General features: G+C 34.2%; 1 protein-coding gene across 1 annotated transcript in view; it reads left to right on the forward strand.

The window, feature by feature from the left end:
* Window positions 1–3,233: 3,233 nt before the first annotated feature.
* LOC116168101 (visual system homeobox 2-like) overlaps window positions 3,234–20,912 on the forward strand; it is an 82,652-nt gene continuing 64,973 nt past the window's right edge. The window contains exons 1-3 of the mRNA XM_031483766.1: window positions 3,234–3,266; window positions 5,201–5,301; window positions 5,447–5,570. Coding sequence (XP_031339626.1) covers window positions 3,234–3,266; window positions 5,201–5,301; window positions 5,447–5,570 — 258 coding nt within the window. The remainder of the gene's footprint in view (window positions 3,267–5,200; window positions 5,302–5,446; window positions 5,571–20,912) is intronic.

The raw sequence follows: 20,912 nt of genomic DNA on the forward strand, positions 1-20,912 counted from the left end.
TCCATTACCCGACTTTCTAATTTGCGGTGTTATTTCACAAAGAGAAATCCAACTGAGAACTTGAGAAAAGTTACAAAATGTACTGGTAATTGCTTCTTTTTCTCATATTAATTGCAAAATTAGAATTTCATGTTCAGTAATGCCAGACTTCTGTGTGGGAATTGGTACCAGGTAAACCTTATTTTTAATTAGGGTGGAACCATGACCACCATATACATTTTTTTCTTGTGTTTATTACATTAAGTAGACCAATCTTTTAATTTACAAAAGATGGAACGAAAACTGAAGATGGAATAATATTATTTTCAACAATATATTCAAACAATTCACTTTATAAGAGTACTTATCTGAGAACGGTCAAACTAGAGCAGCACGTTTTAATTTTTAAATTATAAGTGAAGATATTTGTTCCTTACTGAGCTATCCGTGGGCATTTATGATTGCTTTCCAAAAATTAATTGTTACAACAAAGTTTTTGCGAGTGCCGTAGAAAATAAGATTTATTTTTACGAGAGGGGTTTTTGACCCCTGTAAATGTACCTAACAAGCCCGTTACAAGAAGCGATTTTAGACAGTGCGTGGTACCTTTTGTTGTGTTAAGTGTTTCGGAATTGGAAGGATACTAAGAATCTGAAGAGACTTATGAATCTGACGAATTCAAAGAAAAAATGGAAGGAATCGTATGAAACTGAATAAATGTAAAAAAATTGGATTTCGAAGGGCTGAAGCACATATCTAAGGAATGAAGAAACGGAAATATTTGCAGAATTTAAAAAAATATTTAAAAAATGGACAAATATGACAAACTGAAGAATCGGAAGGATCTAATGTACACAAAAAAAATTATTTATGAATTAAAATAATTAGAGAAATTAAAAACTTCCAAGAATGTAAAGATCAATATATAACAAGTATCCGTAGAAAAGAAAAATGTGAAAAGAGATTTGGATAGATAAAAAAGACGAATCCAGGCGGTTCTGAAGGATCAGAGCAATCTGATAAATCTAAAGCATCCGTTGTATTCGAAGGGTGCGAATAAGTTAAAGAATTCTAAAATGTTGAGGAATTTAAAGAATCCGAAAAATGAAAATTCGAGGAAATGGACAAAGTTAAGAGAATATTAAGAATCTGTAGATTCTAATGATGAATGGAAAAATTGAAAAAAATTAAAGAATCTGTAACTTACGAATGGGGAGAATTCCAAAGAACTGAAAGAGTATAAGGGATCCCAAGCGTCGAAAAAAAAATGATAAACCAAGAATTCGAAGCATAGGACACTAGGGAATCAGAAATGAGAAAGGTGTCTCAAGAAGGACTCGAAAGTCTGAAAAATCGAAATTGACGAATGTGATACACCGGAAAAATTCAGAAAAAAAAAGAAGAACCGGAAGAAACTGAAGGATTTGAAGAATCTGAAGCATCCCAAGAAACAGACAGCCTCCAGAGAAAAAGAAAAAATTGAAAAGTAACTGAATAATTCTGTTGATTAGGGTAATTCAAGTAGAGATCTTTTAAACATTTTTCAGTAATTTGTTTGTGGGAAGTTTTCCCTTTCTCTGTCTTTGGATGAGGTGTTTGATTTTGGTTGCGTTGAGGAGAACTTTTTTGTTGGCTGCTGGGGTTATCTGGGATACGGATGAAAGCTCTTGAAATAGCTTTCCAGGTGTTTCTTCTTCTTCAACACCATCTATATTCTGGAATGACCTGGTTCAGGTGAGTCATGGGAGCGAGAGAGGATTTCAATAGTTTCTTCCAGTTGCCTTTTGGAGGGTCTTGGTCGATGTGTCACTTCTTGAGGAAGGTTCTCAGTTTTCCGTGATACTCCTGTAGGGCATGATGTGTACTTCCTCTCTAGTGGATAGCAAGCTTCTTTCTGATTCTGTACCAAGTACACTGCTAGGGCCCAAACATCGGTTTTAATAGATGACTAGATGCAACGCTCTCCATGAAAGTTGTTTTTAGAATGTCGAACGCGTTTGCTGGACTTTTTTGCTTATTTCACTTAACTAAATCTTCTGCGGACCAACAACCCCTTTTAGGCACTATTCTGTTTACCCGTGAACTCATTGGGCATTATCTTGAAAAACGACATAGGTCCTCTTTATTATGTACGATCGCCGACGAAATAATGACAAGCGAATAAACGAGTTGTGGCGCTAACTTGTTTAATTTTGTGGTAATGGCAGTTTGAGATAAAACAAAGGTATAACTAATGGCAAATGCAGGCGCTTTTGTTTTATTTCATAATTCCATGGCATTACGGACTTTATAAAGGCGACAGTTTTTAATTTTTAAATTTTAACTGTTTCTGAATTTATAACATTAGGAAAAACTAGTATGTACGGATTCGTAATTTTTTCTATACAAAAATCTTAAATAGACTTTATTTCTAAAATAATTAGGGAAACCAATAATCCGAAATTAAAAAATTACTAAACGCAACTAACAATTAGTTACTGTAGCTATAGCCTCAACAAAATTAATGTTGGAAGTAAATTTGTTCCAGTAGCTAAAACAATTACTTGTGACAAATTATACAAGTTAGTTAAGAAAGCATACCATTTTTGTTTGAGGAACTAAATAAGCTTGCAAAAAAATTTGTCCCTGTAACAAGTAATGCTTAGTCGCAGCAGCAGAGCGGTATTGTTATATAAACTAACGAGTATTTGCTGGACCTCCTAATTTGTCCTTTTTTATCTTTGTTGTAGTAACATACCATTTATGCTGGAAACTCATAAATTGTCTCAAATGATTAGTTGGATTAACTATGAATCCTGGTTGGAACAATAAATTTTCCGCTCTGTCTGCATCGTCCACGCGTTTTGGTGATGTCAATTAAAACAAATCACTTTTTTTTTAAATACACATTTATTAAATCACTTACTGTTTACCTAACTACAAAAGAAAAACTTTTTTATCATTAACATCTCCAAAGACAAAATATAAAACGAGATTAAAACTTACCTACACTACATGTTTTTACATATTTAGCGTGTTTCGAAATTCTATGGGATCAAAGAAAACTGAATACCTCGACCAGTTTCTGATTTTTCGAGTTAAAAATCTAAAAATGAAAATGCTAAGGATTAAAGTGTAAATCCCCATTGAGTTCAGCCATTGAAAAAACATTAAAATACTAAAAGAATGTAAATAACCGAAATTAGTAGGTACAAGATTGGCGACTTACCGTGAAAAAATGACTAGTAATTATGACACTGGACAGGGTTGTAATGATGTCGGCTGGCACTCTGGACATGCAAGGCAAGGTGAGATAAGCACATCCTGTCAACTACTTGGGAATTGCATGATTGCAGTAGTCCTTCAAGTTAAGGAATTTAGTATGTTGTCACAAATACAGTGGTATTAGGTGGTCAGCAAACTGCTTTTTGTTATGAAGGGTACTTTATGGCATGGAATCAATGCATAACAACTATAAAGGCAACAGTTTTTATTTTAAATCGCTGAACTTGTAAAGCAGTAGTTCTAAAATTTTTTCTCTGCTGCAAAATATGCATGTAGCAAAATAATTAGGGAACCAATAATCCGAAATTAAAAAATTACTATTAAAATTCCTATGGTGCGTTCGTCAAGTCACCACCCTGTATAGACAGTAAAAACTTGAGATTCCGATAAAACCTCTTACGTAAGTAATGTAATCTCATTTGAGTTGTAACGGGTTATTAATTTGAACTTAAAACGTTGTGTTATGTTCAACTGTCTAAGGTTAGTGCGGCTTGAAAAAAAAAACATATACAGAATTAACTATCGCATGAGTAAATAAAATACACATGAGCAGTGGGTTATGAATGTACATCTATAAAAATGATGTTTATTTTCCCATTTAACGAAGAATTTAAGAAAAATAAAACCGAAAAATGTACATCAAGTCTTCCTTATTGAACTGCAATAGATGTACAAAGGATTTATTGGAATTGATACACACGGTACACTTATTGAAGACGTACAGGACGTCTTAGGTAAGGCCAGCGAGGAATGCGGTCCTATCCTCGCAATATAATCACCTCCCGAAAATTGCGTTGCTGAATTATAAGGCAGTGAATTATTTTTTTGTAAATCCAACTGTTGGCAAGAGCTATTGGCGAAAAAAAGGCGAAAAGCTCTTATAAATGAACGTCACATGCACAATAAAGTTTCCAATTTTCAATATCTGGCTGGTGTTTGCGGTATTCTTTATTGGAAATTCCAGAGCTAGTCAGTTAATTTCGAAGTCAGAGTGAGTATATAAAATCCCTCGCCCTAAATGCCCTAAATAGCTTTAGCGCGCCATCTTAATTCATTTAACATACTGGTTGGCACGCAATACCGGCTCTGTTTTAGTTCAATTCATTTTCATTTAAAGCGGCGGACACCCACCTTTTATTGTCAATATCGACGCGCGTGTTTTTAATGAATTTTCGCGTTGCTCGTACGAATGGAAAAATCGTCACTCGTAGGTGCGACTGAGAAACGTATTCAAACGCTAACGCGTTACAGCAAATGACTTTTTTACTTTAATTTCACCGCAACTACAAGATAAGGGTTAGGTTCGTGGCCGGGACAGAGTAGCTGACTTATGAAATACCAGAGGGCCATTAGCAGGATTTATGGACGACAGTACCGTTGATTGCCCCTGCCCAGTTTTATTCGGTACTTACCCTTTCATCCCATAGTGGACTAAAGTAGTTAATAAGTTTACTCGGAATAAACACTTACGACCTGCTTAAACAACTTAAGCAGATTCCACAGAACGTAATTTGCTGTATATTACTGCACGCTTCCATTAAGAATTTTATAGAGCAACTTCGATTACTTACATCCATTTTTAAACAAATAAGCAATTTGTTTCGTAATTTCGATCGCACAATGAGATAATCGTGTTATGTGACTTTAGAAATTCGAAGAAAATAAATTGAAAGCTCATCGAACTTTAAAATTGCCCATATGTTGTAATCCTGCAAATGAAATAAAATACCTAATCAGCAGAGAGATCCTCGAGCAATCTCCTGCCCAATAAGCTACCGGTTTGAAAATTCAATTATGCCCAAGTGAAGTGCAGTCGGTTTTAGAAGGGCTCCCGCCCTACTCTCTGGGGGGCCCTCAAACCCCCCTATAAACACCTCACGCCATGATCAAAAATTTATTTAGGAAATGTGTATATTACAATCTACCATGCGTCACAACGACGACTCTTACTAAACAGAATTCTTATTTTGTTTCAGGTCAAATTGACGGAAGTAAAGACTTTACGGTAGACGGATTGGGTAATTTTAGTAAAAAGAAAAAGAAAAAACGACGCCATAGGTGAGTACTTATTCCAGTCATATTAAAATCACTCTGATGCTACGAATCAAATTAATCTCACGGTTGTTAGTGTTTTGTGATTGAAATTTGTAAAGAAGTGTTAGTTTTGTTCCAAATAAATCTACCCTTGGTGGGTGTGTGGCAGGACGATTTTCACGAGCTATCAACTGGAGGAACTGGAAAAGGCCTTCAAGGACGCACACTATCCGGACGTGTATGCCAGAGAAATGCTTAGTCTCAAGACGGACCTTCCCGAAGATAGAATACAGGTATTTATTTCATTATTTTGATTATGATAGATATACATAGTTGATACGTAATGAATATAAAAAAGAAACTTTCCGTTACCATTTTATGCTCGTATCTTACGATTGTTTATTCCAGAAAACGGTTTTCACTAGCGTGTTATGTGTAATATAAAATCTGACTAGAAACATACAAAACAGAGAAAATTTCAATATACATTTACTCATTCCCAATGCTAACCTGGAATGAGGGCCTTGCAAAACGGAAATTGAGGATTGTTAAGAGGCTCATTTCATTCGATTTTTAATGTGTATGCATATTTTGTGCTCCTATCATTTTCGATTTATTCAAATTTTTAGATTGGGGCTTCAATTTCATACGTTATAAGGATTCGTGAAATTAGCAGTATATGCGCGACACTATAAACACGGGGCTATGCGCATAGTTTTGTGTCGGATTTGTGCCGACGTGCCCAACAGTAATCTGGTTGTTAGTAAAATTTGAGGTTCTCCAATTATCGAATTCTTTAGTAGTACATATTACTAACTTTTTTTACCAGATTTGTGCCAACATGTGTTCTCAAGTTACCTCATTTTTCAAATGTCCCGAGATTCTTTGCACTGTCTTGTTCCGGACTGTGCCGAAATCATTTCGTAAAAAAAATTTTTCGTTTTTAAATTACCATTGTAATGAGGGGTTACATTTCTTTAGTCCGGCCCTGCGGTTGGGTGCCAATTTGCACTTTTGCAAAAGTTCAATTATCTCAGGTTCGTAAGGTGGTTCGATCTATAAAATTCTGCTCACACTTTTCTTCGTTTTCTTTACTTTCTTTACTTTTACTTTCCAGGCTAGCGCAGGTAAAAATGGATTAAGAATATGTAGACATTTGAGTACCACAGCATATTTGGGGAGATTATGCAACTTCCGTATCTTTGAAAAAATCTTGTTACTCACAGGGTTGCTCCTTTTGTACTGCTCTTAAAATTACAAAAAGTATCTCACATAGAATACATTTATTATGAGTAAACACAAAATTCAAAGAAATTCCTACAAGCACTCAAAAAATGCACAAACATAATGCTTTAACTTAACTAAAACTATTTCTGCTGACCAGTTAATTTGGCCTATCCTAGGTTTAAACAATGTAACGATTAATTCTAAATAATAGCTATTTATATAAAGTACATAAACTGGGTCTTTATGGACGAGCCGTTTGTTTAGCCGAGCGAGCTTGCGAGCGAGGCACAGATAAACAAGGCGAGTCCCCATAAAGCCTATTTATGGACGCGATATATACAAAGCTTTATGTACGACTGCAACAACCCTTAAAAATGAAAATTTCATGGAATTCAATAAACGATAAAATCTATATATCATTGACAACAGATGTCAAGCATTGAACTTGGATTGACACCTAAGTACGACTGCCACATTGACAGGCGGCCGTTTTACTTTATCACTATGGACTAGGCCATAATATTGCAAATTATGGCCACTAATTGTGACTGTAATCACCGCATTAACAAGCAGTCGTACATAATAATAATAGTTTAATGCCCAACAGAAGACAAATTCCAATTCCAGGACATTTAACAAAGATAATATAGAGGCGATACAAGTAAATATTACAAACAGTAGAACAATTGGTATAAAAAAATTAAAGAACTAAAATAATTTAAAAAAAATAAAAACCAAACCAAACAACTATAGTAAAAATAGTAATTAAAGATTAATCTCAGTGAATATACAAGTTAGTGTTGAATTAAATATGTCCATGGTTTTACAACGTTTATTGTAGGTTTTACACGAACAAATTTGTTGATTTGATACCGTTCTTTAAATACGCACGCGGTTCTAGTTCACCTCTAATTCGCATAAAAAACGCATAACTAATAAAATAGACCTTTTCACAGCTGAGGTCGTCACTACTGGTAACCTCGCTGAATCGGATAACTGTGTAGCAACTCACGTCTGCAGGTTGGGTTCAAAGTGTTTCGTACTGTTCATTTTTTCTAAATAGATTTCACTCCCGTCGTGGTTTTCGAATATGGTATTCATAAAAACCCACCCAAACGCTTGGATTCTCGTACCGATTATCCAATGCTTCAATCGCAGATAAGACGATAATTTTCCAAATAAACAAATCGCAAGCAAAGACACTAAACAAGGCCCTGCAATTAATAAACGAGGCGCTGCTTTTCTTTGACCACTATGAAAAATGGAAAGTTTTTGGTTTTTTATTCCATTAATTTATTACTTTACGTATATAATTTACTTACCATGTACACGACCTTGCTTGTCTTCCACTCGTATTGAGAACGCGTAGGATAATTATTTGTCTTAAATTCATTTTTTCAAATCTTTGCTAAATTGGGAGGAGGTTGGTAAAAATCGCCATAGACCGAACGGTTTTTTTTAATTATCTGCCCCTCTTTGCAAAATAACTTCCAACACAAACTGTACAAACTGTATAATAAATTAATACTGGGTGCTCAGGATCTATGTCATTTTTTAGCACATTTTTGGAAAAAAATACGCTATTATATTCGTAATGGCTGGCTGGCTAGCTGTTCGCCTGAGATCTCAGCAATCACAATTGATAGAGACTTTAAATTTTCACTAAAACGTTTCTGTTATGTGTAGGCTCTAGTCTATTTTGAGTTAGATTACTTGTGAGATCGATAATAATTGAAGAAAATAATTTCGATATCGCTTTCAGAGGTACTATAATTTTACCGTTAGATAGCGCTACTAGTATAACAACTTAATTATTAGCGCATTTTTGAAAAAAAATGCTATTATATTCGTTATGGCTGGCTGGCTAGCTGTCCGCCTGAGATCGCAGCAATCACAATTGATAGAGACTTTAAATTTTCACTATAACGTTTCTGTTATGTGCAGGCTTTAGTCTATTTTGAGTTAGATTACTCGTGAGATCGATAATTTTAAACTTTGCTAATGAAATACTGATCTGCATTACCAAAAATGCGCTTTCATCATGCATATGCCGATTTACAACTTGTTTCAATTTAGAACGGTTGGATTGACGTATATCCTGCAGCACCCTAGAAATGATATTTGGAGGTGCTCACGTGGAGACATTAGGACGGAAGCGATTCAAGGCATCCTCCAATCTATGTGTGCGGTGGTATTTGCGTTTTTAATGCAGAAAACACGATCCAACAAAAAAATGAACAAAAATATGTATATGTATATTTATTATACGCATCCCCGTGTCACTACCAACGACAAATGTCCGTTCTTTTTTATTCCAAAGCATCACTGATTTTTCTAAAACCCTTCTTTTCTTGATTCACACCAGGTCTATGATATAGGTATTTCAATTCTTATCGCAACGACCAAATAAAACCATTTTTAAACACACAAATTTGAGCAGGCGTATCTTATCTAAGTTGAACCATTTACAAGAACGATAAAATTAAAATGAAAAGTTACACATCTACACAAATTTCTAAAAGGAAAAACAAACAATGAGATACAAAGCCAAGTAAAATAAACCAACCCCGTTCTTATTCCTAACTAACTCACCAGATTTATATAAATATACTACTACATACAGGGTGACCCAACATTACTTATGGTACTGACACCAAAATACTTTACATAACAATATATAAATAATATAAAATAAAGTAATATATAATATATAACTAAAGAGACTTTCTTTTTAATTGTAATTGGACTTGAATTCTAAAATTTTATAAATAAAAATAGTAGTGACAGATGTTAATGTGGAATAACATTTCATAATACGCGTAAGAGGTATATAGATATAAAAAATTAATGAATTAAAATGTATTAAGGATACATTTCCTAGTTAACCGATCAATAATTTTTTTAAAAGGTGGATGCCGATGGCTTTTAAAGAATCTGTTCTGAGGATCTTGGATTGCAGTAGTTCTTTACACTCGAAAATTTCCTTTCACAACTGTAAGGCATCAGATGGTCAGGAAAACATGGTAAAGTACATTTTGATGTTATAGGTGGTATACAGGTTATAGACAGTGCGACAAAAACTTAGACATGGAATGCATTTTTCTGCTGTAGCCCGTTGACAAGTTGACACTCTTTGATATTTTCACCATCGTCTTTTTCTTGAAAAAGTTCATGAGTGATATCCGTTTTGCTGAAGGTTCTCGATCTTTAATAAGTATATTTGCTTACTAACTCATACATATATCCTCCATTGTCGTGTGAAAAGAGAAAGAATAGTTGTATAATATAGTTCTCTGATATATATTCGCAAATGCGGCGGGACGGCCCTAGACAAAATGTTCCCGTATTTTACAATGTTGTAGATTTTTATATCTTATCATCCGCTCCTTTTGGTAGGTACCACCTCTTATCTATTGCACTGCCGAACAGAAATAGATTGAGTTTCGTACCTATCCACAGCTCCAGGGTAGTTCAAGTACGTAGCTCACCATTGGGATCTCAATAACGGTGAGATATACAGTGTAGGTAGGTTAAATGGGGGCAAAGTTGCCAGCTTTGATGACTAAAAAAACGCATTGGAAAGTTTTGAAAAATCTTTGAAAATAACTGTGATATTATCTTCTATGCGCCCTTTTTTTTCGGAGAATCTGTTATCAACATTTCCATAACACTCTAGATGTAAAAGTTACAGGCTACTACTTTTTATTTCTTATGGGCGTCATATGGGATTTTTGGGACAGAGGACAAGAATAGAAAAAGTGATGACGTGTCACACTCTACACATAAATTTCAAATTCAAATGTTTTCCATTCATTTATCAACAAAACATCCACGGGTAACTAGATCTTGCTGAATCAACATGGTTATCGTGGTAATGCATTCAAATGAATTCCTTTTCTTATCCTCTATCTCATATTCCGTAAAAAATCCAATATGGGGTTTATAAGAAATAAGAAAGTAGTAAGCTGCAGCTTCTGCATCTAGCGTGTTATGGAAATTCCGGTATGTCAGATTCTTCGAAAAAAAGTGCCCATAGAATATGTTAACGGGAACCGTCCATTTGAAAACGGTAAGTATCTCAGTTATTTTTTTAAAAGATTTTTCCAAAATTTCAAATGCGGTTTTTTAGTCACAAAAAGGGACCATTTACCCTACACCTGTACCTATCTCTCATCGTTACGAGCATTGGGTTATAAATCCGGAGGTCGGGTGTTCGAACCTGGGTTGAGGTGAATTTTTCATCTGTGGCGGAGATGGAAATTACCTTAGACCAGTTCCGAGTATTCTACCGGCTACTCCGAATTAGGTTTTCCTGCAGTTTTCCTAATTCGTAAGGTAAATACCGGAGTAGTATAGACCAACTTCTGCAGAGGCACCTCTAAATAGCATTATGCGGGTCACTCTGTAATTGGGCGCATGCCTGTTGAGGGCCCAAAACAAGAGAGGGATAATAATAATAATAATAATAATAATAATCCCAATGGGGAGTCACGAATTTTAAACACCCTGTACAACGTTTCCAGGACGAATATTCTTTAGGCATCTACCAATTTAGTTAATCCCCCCTCTTTTATTTTTAAAAATTTAATTATAAAATGTTTACTTTTAAATTTGAAACGTTGCGCAAACAAGTAAAAACCTGAGACAAATTCCAACCAGTGGCGGTTTCTCAGTAAGTGCACATGAGGACGTGCACTCCCAAAAATCATTTTAAAAAAACGAAAACAATAACAATTCTATTTATGTATTTAACATTCTTGCACGTTCGTATCTCGCAATAAAAATAGTTCACTTATCTTATCTGAAATGCAAAACCTTAACGGGTACGCTGACACACCGCTGAACTTGTATTAAGAATTAGGTATTCCCATTCCGCCTTCCCGTGCAGTGCACGATTAGCTACGATCTCTTGAGTCGTCCAAACGCTACGTCCCTTTCCCCGTGCGCCCCGCGATGGTCCAAGTTGTAAAGTATAGCAAGAGCACACTCTCATTGTGAACCAGTATTCGCCGGACTACGAAGTAGGGCTTGTTGATCGTTTCGGTTTTAACAAGTAACGTTGCGACGTTACCGTTCATTATTTAAAGACAATTATTAAATTTAATTTACTAAAATTAGAAGATCAAATTAAAATAAAAAATGCGGGTCGCCCATAACCGAGTTTGGAAATATCGAAAATCAATAAAGGAAGTCGGGATTATAAACGATCGTTTAAAATAGACATGTATGAAAAAACTGACTGGTTATGCGGTTGTACCTTTAACAATAGTCTATTGTTTTCCGTATTTGTTGTTTGGTGATGAGCTCGGTGATGAGGCATCAGAACGGACAAATAAAGGCGTTACAGACTTAGGCATTTATCCGAAAAAATTTAAAAATACCAATCTTCAAAGGCACATCATATATCTGCTAAATTGAGATTTAATTTATTAGGTAAGCAAGACGGCAACAGTTAAATAGTGCATACCGTTTGAGTATCGAAAAACGTAATGAGGAAGTAAAAAAGAACAGGTATGTTTTATCCAAAATTATAGACCGTATAAAATTTTGTGGTGCTTTGGAACTTGCTCTCCGCAGCCATTGACAAAACGAGAAAATTCAATAAACCCTGGAGTATTTAGAGGTCTCATCAATAAGATTTTTTATGCCATTTAATAGGACCAAAAAACTTCGTGTTGCGGTGACACAAAAAATTTTCGCCTCCGACTTATTGCCCGTGGCCCCATTTTTAAATTGTGCACCCCCAAGACACACCACTACGCGCCGCCACTGATTCCAACCACACCGAATTCGGTTAAGTTCTTATAAAAGAATTAAATTCAAGTAATTTTGAATAACCACTATTTATACACTAATCATTAAGCAGTAGACATAGATATTTGCGTATATTGCTTTGCCCTATATCTACTGTTAAATAACAAAATCTCTTCCGTCAAATTTTATGCAAGCAAAATAATTCATGCACACGCATTCTGCTCTGCCATTCTGGATTTTGCAATGCTTAGTGCATTCCAAACGCCTAATGCAAATGATGTACTAAATGTTATGCTCCTTTTCACTGTTTCAGGAAAAGGATAACGTACCTTGCTAACAGAATCCATATCTTTCTGTCAATAGCCTTGCCTTTTGGATAGGTTAGTTGGTAGGTTGGAAGAGATTTTGTCATTTAAAAGTAGACATAGGGAAAACAATACACGCATATCCCTATGTCTACTTCTTAATGAATTTCACTGTAGATTTGAATTTATAATTAGGTATAGATACAGAAGCCAAATTGCGTTTTTCCGGTTCTTAATATACAGATGCATCATCTATATACAGTTATTTTCAAATTACAAAATAAAAATTGAATTGTAAAACGTACAACGGCCTTACATTCCAGATCGGTTTTGTACATTAACGGAAATATGCCACTGGTACTTTCGCCTAAGTTATTACGTACTTACTTAAGAGAGTAAAGGAATGTCATGACACGAAAAATTAATAAACCTCATTCTAAACTGGAGAATAATTAAATAACGATAGAAAAATGCTATTTCTGTCATTGGTTCGTATTTTTGCTTTTATTGGTGGTTTGTACAGGGTGTAAATCGAAAAGTGGAACATAGGCGTTTAACATGGGAAATTACTTTTTCTTTGCGCAAACGTTTCCTAATTATTTTATGCAAAAATACTTCAAATAAAAGTTATAGAGATATAAATTCTGCATCTAAATCATGTGAAACGATTATTCTACCCTTCTTTTGTACGCGAAAAAATTAATTATAAAGATTCTGTTTTGACGAGTTTTTAGTCTAAGTAGCCATGGACTATGTTTTTCTTTTATCATAGTTCATAGTTCTTTAACTTCCTTAATTTGACCATGTATGTTTGTATCTTCTATGGTTTCCGAAATCCCCATGATGGACACATCCTTATCTTGGACACAGTGTATATTCTCAGAGCAGATCATGTGTGTATGAACAAGACACAAAATTTGAACGCTTCATTGTAAGAGGTAAATATTATACATAGATAATATGGAAGAAGGCCTTTTAGAAACAGCTTCAATTTTGCTATTAGATACATATACATCTGACAACGCTCTTTGAATTTAACAATTTTTATGGGCGAAAGGCACGTTTTTTAAAAGCTCTCATATTTAATGGGATATTTTCAAAATAGTTATTTTTTCACTATTGATGACATCTAGTACTTCGAGCTTCGAAATTCGTCAAAAAATGACAGGTTTTTTGATAGTTGTAAAAAAAGGTATATAGCTCTTAATTTCTCCGGAAATGTTTCTCTTATTTCTTCTTATTTTTAGCTTGTGACATTTGATTTTTTCTTTTTATGTTTTTTCTCTTGATTGAATCAACTTTCGCTGTTTGAGTTATACCTACCTAGCTAGCATCTGTGCCAAATAGTGATCACTACCTATTTCAGCATGTCTCCTCATCTTGACATCTTTAATTTAATCTTTTGGAAATAACGCTTAAGGAAAAAAAGATCTGTCAAATGACAAAAAAGGTCAATTTAGCAGAAATTAGTACAGATTTGTATAGTCAAAACGGTTTTTCCATATCACCGAGACCCATATCACTCGTTGACTAGGTCCAAAAATGAATTTAGAAAATGTGCTTTACCTCCACTAAACATTTTCAAATTTCCATCTCCGGCTCCGACGAAAAGTAACGATTTTAAAGGTTTCCTGGAAACCATCACTTCTACAGAAATTAAAAAAAAAACCTTAACAGTAAGAAGAACTAAAAAAAAGGGATATTTAAGTTAATATCATAAAAACAACCAAAGAATGCTATGGCGTATCAAACCTTAACAACCTCAAAACCGAGCTCAAAGCTTTCGAAAAAGTAGAGGCACAAGAACTAATATTTACTATGAGATAAATAAGTCACCAACTATACTGAGTGAAAACAAAAAAATATGCTTCGTTGGTTTGCAAAAATCCTTTGATCAAGTGAGAAGAAGAAACGTGTGGGAAAGCCTAAGAGGAAGAAGAATACAAAAAGAGATGATAACACTAGTACAATATTTGTATAAAAACATTAAAAACAAAATAAGATCACACAATGACGAGTCAGGAGGGTCCAAAGCGGGTCTGAAACAATGGGGTATTCTAGCTCCCAGACTCTACGCTAACTTCACACTACAAGAAGAAGGAAATAAAATCAACACGAAATGTACCCACCGGAATGGTTATTCTCTCCAAAAGCTAAACAGATTCCGCTTAAATTTGAAATCGAAAAGTGGCACGTGATCAAATATCTAAGGCAGCACCCCTTACGTTATCTGTAACCAACCCAACGCTATGACCCAAGGTGCCATAGGGAAGGAACACAAAATGAAACAATATAATGGCGTAATAATATAATTCGTATTTTGAATGTCATTGCATTTTGATCAATCTCGAATGAGCAATAATGAAAATGTTGTCAATGTATAAAATAATCTGTTGCTAAATATATGCTAAATATAAATTACATACCTACATACAGAACATGATAGCATATACAATTTAAAAACAAGTTGCAAAACAAAGAAGTGGTTGGGTTACAAACAGGTAACAAAAGAAAGTAGCTGTACAACAGGTGACTCATCTTTGGTGTAATAAAACTCTTCTGTTAAAAGCAAGCTGGAACATTACATGGCATAGCCTTGCTGGTTAAATCAAACTAATGACCAAATATGTGGAAATCTGTGAATCGCACGTAGATTCTAGACCAAAAAGTTTTTCTTAGCAGGATCTCGCACTCGAGATAGGTAACTTGCCATTCGTCTCGGAAAATCAAGCCTACAGTTGAGAGTCTTAGTCAGTTCCGGCATTAAGTGTCGTAACTAATGTGGTTACAGTTATTTGCTACCAATAAAATGTTACCTATTTTACAAACAGCAAGTCAGTACACACATCAAATAATTCGATAACTTCTACATAATTCAAAAAATTATCAATGCTTATATGAACATTGGCTTGTGGTCAAGATCATGTAATCAAAGACCAAAACATAAACATAAATTGTATAACATTTACATAAAAAATGAAAAAGATTTGAAAAAAATAACTGTTAACGGTATGTCCCATACATAGGTAAGTACACATAAGATTACAACTCACAAAAAATATAAAATGTTGCATATATACAAAACACAAACAAATTATAAAGAAATGCAAAGATTAACTGTAGGTATTAAATAGCAACAAACAAAATGCCAAACGTAACGAACGTTGGTGCTCTCCAAATGACGCAGACAGCTTTTCCCCTCCAAAAATTGCGTCGTTGCCATGCAGCTCTCAAAAATGTGTAGAATAGGTACATCATCGTATGAGTTGTAGAGAGATGGAGGGTGGAATCTCTCAAGCTAAAAAAAAATAAAAAATGTAATAAATATATAAATAAACATAAGCAAAAGTAAGAGGATAATGGCAAATGAAAGGAATAGGCGCATGAAAAGAATTAATGGACAAATACTCGAACAGCTCAAAAGTTATACGAATATCTGGGAATGGTAAACTAAACGAAGAAATAAACGCGAGAATAGGAAAAGTGAGAAGAGTATAGGTATAGGTACAACATGCCATGCTTGAAACTACATTCTTTGGAAAAAATGAAATTACTAAAAAGATCAAAATGCAAATTTATCAAAATATACCGAAGCCATCAAGTATGGACGAAAGACGAAGACCATAAACAAATTGGGTAGAACAAGTGAAACAGACAGTCGAACGGAGAGGGATAGGTAAGTTGGAGGGAGGTTGGAGTATTAGCGCAAAACAGATTAGCATGAAAGAGAAAAATTAGAATAGTAAATCAGGTAACATCACAAGAGGGTATACCTACTTGTGGCACATCAATGAGTAGGTAGGTACCTAAACCTACATAGATAACGGGCGATCAATAATGAGTTGCTGTCGAGTCGCCTTTGGAAGTTTAAGTTAAGTACGATTTCCCATGTAAACAAAAATTCCAAAGGTGACTCGACAGCAACTCACTTTTGATCGCATAGTACAAGGCATATAAAAAGTGTACCTATAGGTAAGTACTTAACTATGAATATAAACAGTTCGACCTTTGGTACCGTTGGGTAACTTTTGCTTGTAAACTGTTTCTTAAAAATTTAGTGTGCCAATAGTGTAGGTAGATAGGTACTTAGGTACGATTATAGCTTTGATACCTAAAACTTATGTGATTCGTCCGCATATAAAATTAAGGACCTACACTAATTAACCTCAATAAATATAGCAAGGTACATGGTATAATGCAAGGTATATAATAGGTGGAGACCTATATAGGTACTTAGGTACATAGGTACCTACGCTATACCTACCTATCTTTCCTTGTTACCTTTACGCTTTGGTTGTAAATCTATACAATTTAGTATGGTTCTTTAGTTGTACCTACATAAATACCAAATATGTAAAAATTAGGAAGATTGTTTTCAAAAATGCGACAAGCGCAAGCGCAATGCAGCCACAAATTCAAACGGATATTTTCTTTAACTGATCATTTAATCGGGAACGCGCGCTATTAATTCGTCTGTCAAATCTAATGACAAGGCATTTATCACTTTTAACTCGTTAAACACAATAGTATACGGTTTGATTGACGGTAATCTGTTATTATGACACGCATTCCATATTCGAAAAAAATGGTTTCATTCACACATTCTCTATAAATGTCAGCCATTAAGGGTAGGCGTTGCGGTATCGTCCAATAGCGAGGGAACACCAGCGAACCCAATCGACAAAGCTTAAAACTACTACAAACAACTGTGGATGCATTCTGCGTTTCATGAAACTGCACTCTTCAAATAATTAGTGGGTTGTACTTGCATTCACGCTGTGTGGTACTTTGATTTTCTTTCTTTACTTGTTGATGTGTGATGTGTACGTTATACGCCATGATTAAGAAGCTTTTCAGTAATAGGTGCACGATGAAACTGTATGGCTGGTGTTGGGGACATAAAAGGCCTTACTACCAATTAAAAATTTAAAGCTATCTAAAGTAAACATGTTTCCTTTCTTTATTAAAACAGCCCACTCATTACATCTAATTAAAAATTTTTCCTTTGATGCATCATCGCACTGAATAAGAAATCGTAATGGTGGTCACGAACAGAATTAAACAAGTGAATTTTTAAAAAGAGTTAAGGACACTCGTGTATTCTCTCTCCCTAACAGACAGACGCATAAATTCAGCTATTTTCTATCATTAAAAAGTAAAGAACATCAGTCAACAATTTACCCGGCGTCTTAATTAAATTTAAGTCGTCTAAAGGATAGACCGACTCTTCCTTCGTCTGGAGGAGCGTAGTTGGCAAGAATTTTACTAACGAAGTAATTATCTTGGTGCTAATAGAGGGTTATGAAACTGGAAAAGTTTTGTTCTGACGTACAATTGTTTGGTGCAACTAATGACGTAACCCGAGCAGAAACGACTGCTTAATGAACCGAAAATTCCATTTCGGTCCCTTATTCCGTTTCTCAATTAATTGTTAATTAATTAAATTGGTAATTAGTTATTTATATACCCATACCGACTTACCTATACCTATAGGTGTTCATAATCTAAAATTTAATTGCTGAGTAGGTACACCTACCTATATTCAAATTAATAAAGCTTGAGGGAATGCACCAAAGTGTAGTATACGAGTATATTTTATTTACCTAGGTATAAATATAGGTAGGTACAGAAAACGTTTCTTAAAATGTAGGAGGTCCATTAAAAACAACTCTCGGGTGTTTCGCGACTATACCTACCCTCACCTTCCTATATAGGTAACTACCTAATAGTCTACTTTCCTCTGTTTTGTAATAATTGAGTTATAGGTACTAATATAGTAGGATAGAGAAATGAGAACACACTATATAATGCCAAGGCTGCTATGAACAAATGTGCAGTATGTTTAGGTGGCAAAAAAACTGCAAAATAGGTGTGACAAATTTAAGTCTCAAAAGTGCTGAAGAAATGGTATAGGTACAGTGATCATCATCCAATTTCAAATTAATTTTAAAACTCTTCTGTTACTATCAATCATCTTTTTTTCCTTCGTTTGTGTACCTATTTTGAGATGACATGAATTGTATAAAATTAAACTCGAAAATGCCGGGGAAATCAAAAGGCATGACCTTGCACCACAAAGTGGAATTTACGTAGGTAGGTATTTGCAAGGTTATTTGATTTTGCATAAGAAATTGTTTCGTTTTTCTTTGTTTTTAGCTTCCTACCTTGAGCTAGGTAGGTAGGTAGGTATTGCGATCACCGTTTTTTTGACATATCAGAACTTCATCAAATGTAGACATTTTAGATCATCATCTTTTAAGGAATAACAATTTTTTCAGTCTGTAGGTATGTTCAAACTCGTGGCTCACCACTGGGATCCTCGTAACGGTGAGAGATACACTAGCTGTAGGTTAAGTAGGGGCAACGTTGTCTAAAAAAACGCATTTAAAGTTTTTGACAAATCTCTGAAAATATAACTGAAATATCACCGAAAATCTGAAAATGTCATACTTCGTTGTCATTTTCTGTAGCTCAAAGACTCAGGAATGAACGGTTTCCGTTATCATCTTCTAACACTCCTGCACAGAAAAAAATCGTACTTTAACGACAAATTCATCATGTATTTGACCCGTATTTCTTTAAAAGAAGTAAAGACTATTTTAAAATAATCAAATTAGATTTAAATCAAAAATAATTATTTTGACTCAAATAAATCGATGTAATTAATGTTTCGTCACAAAATATTTGACTTGGATTAACTTTGATTCAAAAATATTATATTTGACTCAACTCAAGCAATTTGCTGTGAGGAGTTTCACATAAATATCCATACAATTCGCTTAAACATGTAGTTTAGAAAAGAATTCATTTGTGTAACATAATAAACCAGTGCATGAATTTAACTTTTCCTGTATTTAATATAAAAACTTGACGTTTTGAGCTAAGTCACTAAATAAATCTCTCGAATGAAATGAATTCATTTCAATCGCATGGGTGCATAAATATTTCCCCCTCCAATAAAAACATGTCGTAAAATTCGACTCGGTTGCTCTTCACACGTTCCAAGTTTTGCGTTGCGACACCGAAAAAATTTCTTGCAAGTGCGTAGATAGCGCGTTTCACCCTGAGTGTTTTAGTTTGGTTTTATATTTTTAAGTTACCTGCCGTTTTTATGTAGGTGTACTTCTGAGAGAAAATTATTTGTAAGTTCTTATTCCTTCATCATATGTGGAATTTTATATTTTTAAGCTTTTATACTTATATCTATTTCTTGTACCTACATAGGGTGCCCGGTAACTATGGAGAACCAAAATAAAAGGTTGTATGTAAATAAAAATCTTAAAAATTACGATTTTGGCCCTCTAGATACCAAAAACCCCGTACGTTATGACTGTGTTCTGAGTTGTTTCTAAAAAGTTCTAAATAAATGAATTATATCCATATTGCATTTTTATTATAGGTATATTTAATTTTTGATATTGTGGATAATATTACGGAAATTTCCCTTAACAGCACAATATTAAAATCAAAGAATAGTATATTTGCGTCACCAAAATATTATTTAGTCTCAACTGTACGCATTTCGAATAAGAAATATGTAGCTTTTGGGATAAATATTTAATAATTGCTTCAATTCAAAGTATGGCTTGAACAATGTTTAAGTTTAGTTTAGTCAGGCATGATATATTTGGCTTAAATATTTTTAAATTTTGATCTAGAATATGGTTTTTAATTCAAACACGTCGATACTTTCAATTTAGGCGCAATGTATTTAAACCAAATAAATTGCAAGGTTAGCAGAAAAAATAGGTTTTTCACTTAAATCAAATTAATTGTTAAATCAATTTGATTTGTGTCTGGGTTAATAAAAATTTGCGTAATAGCCTAAATATATTGTCACTTAGACTGAAATATACATGTAGTTGGCCCTATCCAAACATATATGTGCTTCGGTCAACGCAAAATTTGCTTCATTGAAATGATTTGTTTTTTGTGTGTGATGGCACTTTTTTTCGGAGAATCTGGATCTGTTATCAGAATTTCCATAACTCCCTAGATGTTGAAGCTACAGGCCACAACTTTCTTATTTCTTATGAGCGCCATATTATTGTATTTTTACGGAATAAGATAGACGATAAAAAAAGAAGAATAACTCTAAACTTTTACATACCTACATTTATACCAAGAAACATTTCAAAATCCAATCTAGTTATACCCGTGTAAAGCATTCGTTTTTAAATTTTTCTTGTATATAAATGTATGTAAAAGTATAGAGTAGGACACGTCAATATCTTTTTTTTATCCTCTATCTCATTCTGTAAAAATCCAATACGGCGTCTATAACAAATAAGAAAGTAGTAGCCTGTACATCTTGCGGGTTATGGAAATTCTGATAACAGATTCAGATTC

This window comes from Photinus pyralis, unplaced genomic scaffold, assembly GCF_008802855.1.
Source record: "Photinus pyralis isolate 1611_PpyrPB1 unplaced genomic scaffold, Ppyr1.3 Ppyr1.4_LG4, whole genome shotgun sequence".
Lineage (NCBI taxonomy): Eukaryota > Metazoa > Arthropoda > Insecta > Coleoptera > Lampyridae > Photinus > Photinus pyralis.